General features: G+C 42.3%; 1 protein-coding gene across 1 annotated transcript; it reads right to left on the bottom strand.

The window, feature by feature from the left end:
- Positions 1-321: 321 nt before the first annotated feature.
- ZNF630 (zinc finger protein 630) lies at positions 322-7,697 on the bottom strand. The gene is made up of 4 exons (XM_045790890.2): positions 7,469-7,697; positions 2,733-2,859; positions 2,377-2,472; positions 322-2,177 (listed from the first exon to the last, which is right to left on the bottom strand). Exons 1-4 carry the CDS (start codon positions 7,481-7,483, stop codon positions 451-453), a joined length of 1,965 nt encoding a protein of 654 aa, XP_045646846.2. The 5' UTR covers positions 7,484-7,697; the 3' UTR covers positions 322-450.
- Positions 7,698-11,958: the final 4,261 nt, after the last annotated feature.

Genomic DNA, 11,958 nt, shown 5'->3' with positions numbered 1-11,958 from the left:
AGCCCCACGTTGGGCTCTGAGCTCAGCATGGAGTCTTGCTTGTCCTTCTCCCTCTCCTATCCTCCCCCCAATAAATAAATAAATAAAATTGTTAAAGAGGGGCGCCTGGGTGGCACAGCGGTTAAGCGTCTGCCTTTGGCTCAGGGCGTGATCCCGGCTCCACATCAGGCTCCTCCATTAAGAGCCTGCTTCTTCCTCTCCCATTCCCCCTGCTTGTGTTCCCTCTCTCGCTGGCTGTCTCTATCTCTGTCAAATAAATAAATAAAATCTTTTAAAAAAAAAAAATAAAATAAAATAGTTAAAGAAAAATACTTAGGGACATATGAGTCTGTTCTATAGTTAAGGAGGTGCCACTTTTTTTTTCATGTCCAACACATCCATAGGATTTCTGTTCAGTGTGAGTTTTTTCACGCACAGTGAGATCTGACTTCTGGGAAGGCCTTCCCACAGTCAGTACATATATGAGGTTTCTCTCCTACGTGGATTCTCATGTCCAGTAAGGCGTATATGCTGGCAGAACACCTTCCCACAGTCACTGCATTTGGAGGGTTTCTCCCCTGCGTGTGTCCTCTGATATGTGATCATCTGTGATTTCCAGGAAAAAGCCATCCCATATTCAGCAGCCTCAGAGGGCTTCTCCCTAGTATGAGTTTTTTGATGTACACCTAGTGGAGACTTCTCACAGAAGGTCTTTCCACATTCACTACATTCATAGGGTTTCTGTCCAGCATGAGCTCTCTGATGTATAATGAGATGTGACTTCAGGGAAAAGGCCCTTCCACACTCAGTACACTCATAGGGTTTCTCCCCTGTATGAATTCTCTGATGAATGATGAGGGGTGATTTCTGAGAGAAGGTTTTGCCACAGTCACTACACTCATAGGGTTTCTCCCCTGTATGAATTCTCTGGTGTAGGATAAGAGGTGACTTCTGAGAGAAGGCTTTTCCACATTCTGTACATGTATAAGGTTTCTCTCCAGTATGAAGCCTTTGATGTCCAGTAAGGTGTGACTTTTGGGAAAAGGCTTTTCCACAGTTGGTACATATGTAAGGTTTCTCTCCTGTATGAATTCTTTGATGCCCTATGAGGTGGGACTGCTGGCAAAAGGTTTTTCCACATTCACTACACCTATAGGGTTTCTCTCCGGTATGTGTTCTCCGATGGATGATGAGTTGTGTTTTCCGAGGGAAGGTTTTCTCACATTCAGTACATTTATAGGGTCTCTCCCCAGTATGAGTTACCTGGTGTATAAAAAGGTGAGACTTCTCACAGAAGGCTTTCCCACATTCACTGCATTCAAAGGGCTTCTCTCTAGCATGAACTCGCTGATGTATAATGAGATGTGACTTCTGAGAGAAGGCTTTTTGACACTCAAAACATTCATAGGGCTTCTCTCCAGTGTGGACTCTCTGATGAACGATGAAGGGTGACTTCTGGGAGAAGGCCCTCCCACACTCAGTACATTCATAAGGTTTCTCCCCAGTATGAATCCTCTGATGCACAATGAGGTGTGATTTCTCACTGAAGGCTTTTCCACAATCTCCACATACATACGGTTTCTCTCCAGTATGAATTCTTTGATGTATAATAAGCTGTGACTTCTTAATAAAGCTTTTCCCACACTCACTACAAACATTGGGTTTCTTACCAGCTTGATCTTTCTTATACTGAACACAGACTTGTTTATGATTGAGACCTTTTTCACATCGACTACATCCACAGGGTTTCATGCCAGTATAAATTTTCTCAGGCACAGAAAAGGAATCACTATAGCTAGGTGGTGTCCCACATCCAAATTTCTCAATGGGGTTCTTTCTTGCATAGCTCCTACTGCATGTCAGTGAGTCTAAATCATATTTCAAGCTCTTCTCATATGAATCAAAATCACAGAGTTTTTTACTTGAAGGATCAAGGTCTGTGCACCCACCAAATATTTTCCCAAATGTATTACATTTGGGGCCTTTCTCCTTGGCCAGTGTTTCATGGCTAATGACTGTGACCTGCTTCAAAAGTCTGTCTTGGTTTCCTTGATACCTATCTATCTGACCATCAACATGCCAGACTTTTAAGAGAGAGTACCATGAATTACCCTTTGGGGCTTTTTCCAATATCTCCTTTTGAAATGAAAGTTCTTCAGAAATGATCTGCTGGGGAGAGTCAAGGCTTTTCTCCCTGTCTGAAAGAAGAACAAAAAACTAAAAATAAAATCAAATAGAAACCAAAAAGAAAACAGCAACAAACAGAAGTGCTAGGAAGGTGCTGATGCAGGATGGATGTTATAAAGAAGGCCTAATGAATTTTAAGGAAGAAAGGAGGCCATTGATGTCAGAGAAGAAGAAAATGCCCTCTCAGCCATCTACCCAATTCTCACTTACCTGAGTGGACCCACGTTGACAATTCACTCTTTATGATCCGTGGGTCCTCTTCACGTTCCAACTTGAAGATTATACCTGGTTTTATACCTGAACACCCTGTTAAGGGAAAATTACAATGGTTTTAGCCTTGGCAGCTCAGAAATCCATGAGGAGAAGAAGCAGCCTCAGGGGCCTCCCAGGAAAGATGGATCCTTAAGTCACAAAAATAGATTCCAGATAGAACAAAAATATGAATGTAACACACAAACTATAAAAGAAAAGACCCTATTCACGGAAGATCATAAAGGTCATGGTCTTGACGGCTCTGAAAGATGAGGAGGTTTCGATTCATTATTACACAGAGAATGTGTCCTCACCCACAGAGACCAGGTGGCTGTAGGTCTCCAGCATCACGTCTCTGTGTAGGGTCTTCTGAGCAGGGTCCAGGTGCTGCCACTCTTCCTGGGTGAAGTCCACAGCCACATCCTCGTATGTCACTAGTTCCTAGAACAGCACAGTCCTGTACAATCTGCTCATTCTTTTTTCACCACAGCAATACCTGTAGAATGCCTACTGAGCATTTTGTGCAGTATACTTAATGAGAAAAACTTTGTAAAATTCTGCCATTAGCAAGAATAGTTACTGGAACAGAATAAACAGTCTAAAACCAGATATAAATAAAAATAGGAAATTTAATATATAATAAAGGACTATTTTAAGTAAGTGCAGGGGCACCTGGCTGGCTCAGTTGGTAGAGCATGTGACTCTTGATCTCGGGGTTGTGAATTCGAGCCCCATGTGAGGTGTAGAGATTACTTAAAAATAAAATTTATAAATAAATAAGTGCACAAAAGACAGATTATGCAAAACTGGGTAGCTATCAGGAAAAAAACGTAAAGATGGACTCCTTATTCCACACTCTACACAAAAAAGATATTTGAGAGACAATAAAAATTGAAACAAAGATAAGAGAAGTCATAAAATAAAGACAGGAGAGATTTTAAAAATAATTTTAAAGTGGAGAAAACCCTTCTAACTGGGCATGCTACAAAACCCAGACGCCACAAAGGAAAACACTGATAAATCTGACTACTTTATGGGTTGCATAGCAAAATATATCACAAACAAACTCAAAGGACGAACAACTAACTGGGGAGTAGATATATGCACAACACAGAAGACGGACAAAGACACAATTTCCTCAGTTTACAGAGCTCCTACAAAGCATGAAGAAAAAGACCAACAACTTAACCTTTTAAAAAATAATCAGAGGACGTGACCATCAATTCACAGAGAAGGAAATGCAAATGGCTTCTAAACCTGTAAAATCATGTTCAACTTCATTCACATGAAGAGAAATGCAAATTAAAACCAAACAAAACAGCATGTTTTTCTTACATATTATCAAAGATTAGAGTTCGATTAAGTCACTAAGTTGGCAAAGATATAAAAAAAAAGGGCACACTCAAATTGTGGGTATACACTGGTACAAAATATTTTGAGGGCAATCAACTTGACAATATCCATCAAAATTTTAAATGTACACATTATCTGACCAGCAATTCCACTTCTAGAAATTATTTAACACATATACTCATATATGTGAGCAAAACAGCATGGGTGAAGTTATTTCACTACAGAACTGTTTATAACAGCAAAACAACGAAGACAACCTCATGGGGGATTGGAGGAATTATGCTTCAATCCCCATAAGGGAATTCCATACACAACCATTTTATTATTATTTTTTAAAGATTTTATTTATTTATTTGACAGAGAGAGAGAGACAGCCAGTGAGAGAGGGAACACAGGCAGGGGGAGTGGGAGAGGAAGAAGCAGGCTCATAGCGGAGGAGCCTGATGTGGGGCTCGATCCCAGGACTCTGGGATCACGCCCTGAGCCGAAGGCAGATGCTTAACGACTGAGCCACCCAGGCGCCCCATCCATACACAACCATAAAAAGCAACAAGGATTGATATGCAATGATCTCTAAGATATACTGTTAAGTGAAAAAAAATTTCATCTATTCAGCAAGCTGTTACTGAGACCCCACTGAACACCAGGGATAGTTCTAGGAACTGGGGATCCAGCAAAAAAGAAACCTGGAAAAAATATCTTCCCTCAAGCATCTCATAGTCTAGTGAGGGGAGACAGCCAACAAGGCTGAGTGACAAATCAACACATAGCCAAAAAAAAAAAAAAGTTTGTAATGTGTACTTCAAAATTCATATCACTCATATACAAAAAGCTCCTAGAAAGCAATAAGCGGGGCACCTGGGTGGCTCAATCAGTTAAGCATCTGCCTTCAGCTCGGGTCATGATCCCAGGGTCCTGGGATCGAGTCCCACATCAAGCTCTCTGCTCAGCTGGGAGTCTGCTTCTCCCTCTCCCTCTGTGCTCGTGCTCACTCTCTCTCTCTCTCTCTCTCTCTCTCTCTCTCAAATAAATAAATAAAATCTTAAAAAAGAATAAATTAAAAAATACATTAAAAATAAATAAATAAAATGAAAGAGCCCATCAACAAGGGGCTGGTATCCTACAAACATTAACAGAATAATAAAAGGATGCTATGAACAATTTTATGACAAGAAATTTGACAATGCAGATCATAGGACAACAGAGTATGGCATGCAGGCCAAATATGGCCCACGAGCTAAGAATGGTTTTTATACTTTTAAACGGTTGAAGAAAAAAAGTCAAAGGAGGATATTTTGTGGCATGTGAAAATTGCATGAAATTCAACTTTCAGTGTCCATAAATAAAATTCCATTGGATCGCAGCCATGCTCATTGGTTTGCATATTGTCTACAGCTGCTTTCACCCTACAAAAGCAGAGCTGGGTAGTTGCAACAGAGACCATATGGCCGACAGGCCTGAAATATTTCTATCTGGCCCTCTACAGAAACGGTTTGATGACCCCTGACTTAGACAAACTGGACAAATTATTTGAAAATCACAGCTTAAGAAACCCAACATACAAAGAAATAGAAAATTTGAATGATACTATATTTTTTCAATAAGTCAAATTCATAATTAAAAACCTACCCACAAAGAAAACTCCACACCCTGATGACTTCACTGGCGAACTCTTCCAAATATTTAAGAAGGAAATCATACGAATCTTACCCAAACTCTTTCAGAGAATACTTCCCAAGCTGTTAAATAAAACCAACCTGACTGTGATGCCAAAACATAAACAGGAATACAAGAAAAATTACAGGCCAATATGTCTCAGGAACAGAGCAGTAGAAATCCTCAACAAAATATTAATAAAGGACTGGCTTGATGATAGTGATGATGAGGAAGATGACAGGAGTGGGTGAAGATTGACCATAGATAAAACAAGGCTGGCCACCAGTTGATAATATTTGCAGCCAGGCGATAAGTACAAAGGGGCTCACAAAAATCTACTTCTGTGTATGTTCGAAATTGAAATTTTCCATAATACAATGTATAAAACCTATATTTATTGGAAATGTTTTATCAATACATCTTTTTAAAGTTACAGTTACAGAAGATATAGTGTGTGTAGTAAAGAAAAATACATGAAAATAATAAAATCACTCACACACATTTATACATATATATCTATATGCACAGGGGTTACATGTATCTGGAAGGATCATCCCCAAACTACCTAATACTAGTTATGCCAGGGAAGAGGGCAGAAGTTAGATTACAGAGATATTTCCCTTTCTTTCTAATTTTTACTTTGCAATATTATTTACATTCTTTGCACCATATATAAATTACCCTTGCAAAGAGGGGATAAAAAGACATAAAATGGGGGCACCTGGGTGGCTCAGTCAGTTAGGTGTCTGCCTTCAGTTAGGGTGGTGATCCCGGAGTCCTGGGATGGAGCCCTGCGTCAGCCTCCCTGCTCAGCGGGGAGTCTGCTTCTCCCTCTCCCTCTGCCCCTCCCCCCACTCGTGTTTTCTCTCTCTCTAATGGATGGATAAAATCTTTTTAAAAAACTGTTTTAAAAAAAAGATATAAGGGGTGCCTGGGTGGCTCAGTCAGTGAAGCGTCTGCGTTTGGCTCAGGTCATGATCCCGGGGTCCCGGGATCGAGCCCCGCATCAGGCTGCCTGCTCAGTGGGGAGCCTGCTTCTCCCTCTGCCCCCCCTCTTTCTCAAATAAATAAACAAACAAACAAATAAATAAAATCTTTTAAAAAAAGACATAAAATTCGGGCACCTGGGTGGCTCAGTCGGTCAAGTATCCGCCTTCAGCTCAAGTCATGATCCTGGGGTCCTGGGATCAAGTCCCACATCCGGCTCCCTGTCAGCAGGGAGCCTGCTTCTCCCTCTCCCTCTGCCTACCACTCCCCCTGCTTGTGCACTCTCTCTCTCTCTCTAATAAATAAATAAAACCTTTAAATATATATATATATATAATGGAAGAGCAGAGAAGGAACTGGCCTTGAATTGGGGCATGATCCCACAAACTATGAGATGACAGCAAAAGAGCCATGGAAAACCAGGAAACCACCCACCCTCCAAGTCTCTGCCAGAAAATTTTAACTAAAAGTAGCCTCTTTGAAACAACTATTGATGATACCACACTGAGCTGAAAACTACTGGCCTTTAGGAGAACTCAACAATAAAATTTCTTAAGCTAAAATCCCAGAAATCTTGACTTGCTGAAGAGCTGGACTGACGAACTGATTTCTCTTGATGGAGATTGCAAACCATCTAACGTATCCTGTTTGCCATTTTCACTGTGGCTGCCAGCAAGCTTGAAGGTAAAATGTTTAGCTCAGTTTATATGAAGTAAGGCCAGATCATCTATGTATCTTTTTTTTTAAGATTTTATTTATTTGACAGAGAGAGACACAGCGAGAGAGGGAACACAGCAGAGGGAGAGGGAGAAGCAAGCTTCCCGCTGAGCAGGGAGCCCCACACGGGGCTCGATCCCAGGACCTTGGGATCATGCCCTGAGCCAAAGGCAGACGCTTACTGACTGAGCCACTCAGGCGTCCCCATCTATGTATCTTAACAGCAACTTTACCTGCATCTTGATCTCCTATTCTAAATTTCTCTAATTCTTATTTTCAAAGTGTTGTCCTTTCTCATTTTACTGTAGGAAAACCAAGTGGGAAACAAACAACTTACCTGGGACTCAGTCATTTTCTGTTTCTCTTTGGAAAGCAATTGGGGGTGCGGTGGGGTACAGAAGAGTCTTCAGAGACCAAGCTGGGTTAACCACTCTTCAATGGCTGAATGTAAAACATGTTGCTTGTTAATTCATTGACAGCTTGTGTTTATCATCTGACCAGCAATTCCATTTCTAGAACTTTGTTCTAAGGTAATCATGGATGTGTGCAGAACTTTCATCACAGCTTTGTCTTGAACACCATAATTTTGAAAATAACCAAAATGCACAATCACTGAGGACTGAGAAAATAATTTATGGAACCTCGAAGAGATAGAAAGGCAGGTGACCATTTGAAGTAACACTAGAGATAATTAGAGGCTCAAGAGATACAACAACTAAATGTAAAGTATGGACCTTGTCTGGATCTTAATTTGAACAGACAAAAATATCTTCGAGATAATCATTAAAGTTTGAGCCCTGACTAGATATTTGATGATATTAAGAAATTTAACCAATGATGATCTGAAGTTATTATTGTTAATTATTTTACCTTGAATAACAGTATTGACCTTTAAGAACTTATCTTTTACAGGTACATGATGAAGTCTTTATTATGAAATGATACATCTGGGATTTGTTTCAAAATAATAAGGACTACATATGTAAAGATTCACTCAGCTATACATTTAATATTTGTGCATTTTAGGGGCGCCTGGGTGGCTCAGTCAGTTAAGTGTCTGCCTTCCAGGGTCCTTGGATCGAGCCCCACATCAGGGTCCCTGCTCATCGGGGAGTCTGCTTCTCCCTCTGCCTGCCCCTCCCCCTGCTTGTGCTTTCTCTCTGTCAAATAAATTAGTAAAATCTTTAAAAAATATTCGTGCATTTTTTGTCATCAATAACAAAGAAAAAACAGTCTGGGAGGGAGAAATAAATGGGTGGTCTAGATTAGGGCTGGCAAACTTCCTCTGTAAAGAGACAGATGGTAGTATTTCAGATTTGTGAAGCCTGTGGTCTCTGTTGCAACTACTCAGGGGTTGAAAGCAGCCACAGACAATACATAAGCCAATTCTGTTTATTGGCTGTGTTCCAATAAAACCTCACTTTATGGGGCACCTGGGTGGCTCAGTCGGTTAAGCCTCTGACTCTTGATTTCAGCTCAGGTCATGATCTCAGGGTGGTGAGATCAAGCCCTGCATCGGGCTCTGCACAGAGCATGAGGCCTGCTTGAGATTCTCTCTCTCCCTCTGTCCCTCCCCTCTATTGCACTCTTTCTCTCCAAAAAAAAATTTTTTTAAATACTACTGTTTAAAAACCTCATTTATGAGCACTACAATTTGAACTTTATATCATTTTCATATGTCACAAAATATTCTTCTTCTGATTTTTTTCCGAACATTAAAAAAATGTGTAAACCATTCTCAGCTTACGGCTGTATAAAAACAGCAGCAGGCCAGATGTGGCCCACTGCCTATAGTTTTCCATCCCCTGGTCTAGGTGAAACAACAGTGGCCATCAGGTGATGATTGTGGAGACTGGGTGATGGGGATAATGGGGGTTTATTATATAATTCCCTCTATTTTGCTGAATGTTTGAAAATTTCCATAGAAATAAGCTTAGTAGTATTATGGAAATAAAGTTAATAGCATGGAAATATGGCTGCAAAATGAAGACGAGGCAGACCACAAGATCACGCTCCCAATTGTTTAATAGCAACAAATATTTGTTCCCTAAGATATCACAATGGTTTGTGGCCCTCCAAAGCTCAACACTACCTGACAAAAGCTTATTCCTTGGCATTTAATTTCTTTCATTGTATTTTCTTGGGTATCACATGCGTAGAACTGACCTTGAGTTCATGGAAGATCCATACAAGATCAGTACTACAAAACCATGGTGAATAGATAATGATCAGGTATTAACTCACTTAATTATCACCCCAAGCCTCAAAGCATAGACCCTGCTATTATCCTCATTTCACAGTGAGGAAACTGAGGCCTAAAAAGGTTACTTAACCTTGATCACACAGGTTAACTTATCCATGATCACACAGTCAGTGACTAAAGGGTGAGTTGGTGGGAAAACAAAAAGCAGAGAACTCCTCCCTAGCCGTCATGGCACCAAAGTTTTCAGAGATGCAACTCTCTATTTCTGAATGCCCTAAAAAATTAATTCTTGTCCTAAATTACAGAGGACATTGTCTGATTTTTAACTTGAGAATAACAAAACTCTAAATTTACATTGTGCTTTATGGTTCAAAACTAACCTAAAACCTTAATATTCAAAGCCACGACGAGGAAAAGAGAAGCCAAAAATCAAGGAAATATTTGCAAAACACATACCACTGATAAAGGAGTAGTTATCAGATTATATAAAAACAAGTCCTACAAATCAATAAGGAAAAGGCAGACATCCAACAGAAAAATGAGCAAAATATCTGAACAGGTACTTCACAAAGAGGATCTAAGATCAATATATACACGAAAAAGTAGTCACCATGGAAATACAAAGTAAAGCCTCAATGTCTAACGTCTCTATTGGAATGTTGACACCACAAGGGCAGGGATTTTTGTTTATTCGTGGATGTATTATCGAGCTCAAAGATCCTACCATCATGGACTCCACAGAATCCCAACACTGACACTACATATTCCCATTCCTGTCCCCATGGACCCTCATCACTCACCCTAAAGATCACACCATTGCTCACCCCAGATACCCCATCATTCACCCAACAAACTCTCCATCACTCACCCCAGACCCCATTCACTCGCCCTACAAACCCCTTTCACTCACTCCCTTGAAACCTTATCATTCACCCTGCAGACACCATTGCTCACTGCATAGACTCTCCATCATTCACCCCAGACCCTACTCACTCACCCCACAAACCCCTTTCTCTCACTTCTAGAAACCCCATCATTTCACCTTACAGACACCATTGGTCACTGCACAGACCACCTCTCCATCACTCACTTCCATAAACTCCTCATTGCATATCCCACACACAGTCCTACAGACTCCCTTCCCTATCACTGCTCTCCACATCATTCAGTCCAAAGGACCCCCTCATTAGTCCACCCATGTGTCCCCATCCCTGACCACACAGACCTGCATCACTCAACCGGGCCCCTCACCCTGGCTCTCCTCTCAGAACACCAAAGCCCCTTCTCTAAGACGAGCTTGGCTCCCTGCTTGCACAAACGGACTCAACATAGCCCGAAATTCCCTTTCCCCTCCAGCCCTCCTTGGCGGGTCTGGATGACGCATTAGCTTATCTTTCGCAGGCTCAGCAACAGCCTCCAAGCCGAGCTCTACCAGTAACAAAAATGGCGTCATTCGGTCTGCGCCAGGAACTCTGTCGCCGGCCAGGAAATTGGCCAGGGCCTCACACTGCTTCTCGAGGCTCCCCTTCCAGCCGGAAGAGATATGCGTTTTAGAAAAGTCCGGGAAGCCCCCGTGACATTTCCGAGGCCGGGTATTGGGAATTGGAGCTTCGAAAGCAGTGTGAGGCTCGGGTGGGTAGCGACTGTTCCGGGAGGGTGAATGGGCGTTCCCGGTCATCGGCAGAGGCCTGGCCGGAGCAAAGGCGTGGCGAGGTGCGGGTAGGGGTGTTCGGTGGGAACCGGGACCTGGGGGGGGGGGCGGGGAAGGAGTGGTAAGGCCGGAAGGTAGAAGCACCACCTGGGAGAGTGCTCTGCAGAAACCTCACTTCTAAAACCTCTGGTGAGAGTGAAGAGTCTTTGGACTGAACGTATTCTCTCATTCCCACTCCCGGCCCGCCGCTCGCAGCCTAGCGTCAGACCTGGCCCTCCAGCCTGCCTATTGTTCCTTCCAGCGGGCCGAGCCCCCTACCCGTCTGTCACTCAAGCCCCAGCTTCACGGCGCTCCTGCTCTCCTATTGGCTCCTTGGAAGACAGAAGGCCCGCCCTCTCTTGTCACTCACAGGCCAGACATTCTGCCCGGGGTCTCTTAAAGTGGGCAGACGTGGACTTTTGCAGCCCCTATCAAAGCTGAAAGAAGAGAGGCAGAGGTTTAAAGTAGAGTCTAAGGGGCATTGGTTTTAGAAAACTTCACAAAAGTCTAGATTTGAGGTCAGCCCAGAATGGGATAATAGTTAACAAAGGCTCGGATTCTAGATCTACAAAACAGAGGAGTACTGATGATGAAATAGTCAAGAGCTCTACCGAGGTTCCTGGATGGAGAAAACTAACAAAAATCTTACTTCTAGGGCACCTGGGTGGCTCAGTCCGTTAAGAGTCTGCCTCCAGCTCAGGTCATGATCTCAAGGTCATGGGATCAAGTCCCACTCTGGGCTCTCAGCCCAGCAGGGTGTCTGCTTCACCCTCTCCCTCTCCCCCTCTGCGCTCTCTCTCTCTCTCTCTCTCTCTCTCAAATAGATAAATAAAATCTTTTTTAAAAATCTTACTTCTAGGTCAAACCAGAAGGGCACTGAAGGTAAAATTGTGACCTAGTTACGAAGTCTTTCCAGAGAGGCTTTGAAGATGGC

Source organism: Ursus americanus, chromosome X (assembly GCF_024610735.1).
Source record: "Ursus americanus isolate L20-20 chromosome X, mUrsAme1.1.p, whole genome shotgun sequence".
NCBI classification, from domain to species: domain Eukaryota; kingdom Metazoa; phylum Chordata; class Mammalia; order Carnivora; family Ursidae; genus Ursus; species Ursus americanus.
Note: the sequence above shows the minus strand (reverse complement) of the source record. Positions and strands in the feature narration are given on the sequence as shown.

Bases quoted from the DNA above. Each gene is read 5' to 3' on its own strand.
- ZNF630 (XM_045790890.2), bottom strand. The intron at 2,473-2,732 runs GTGAGGACACAT...TTCCCTTAACAG, and splicing joins CAGCCACCTGGTCTCTGTGG to GGTGTTCAGGTATAAAACCA. The intron at 2,178-2,376 runs GTAAGTGAGAAT...TTCTTCTTTCAG, and splicing joins GTCAACGTGGGTCCACTCAG to ACAGGGAGAAAAGCCTTGAC.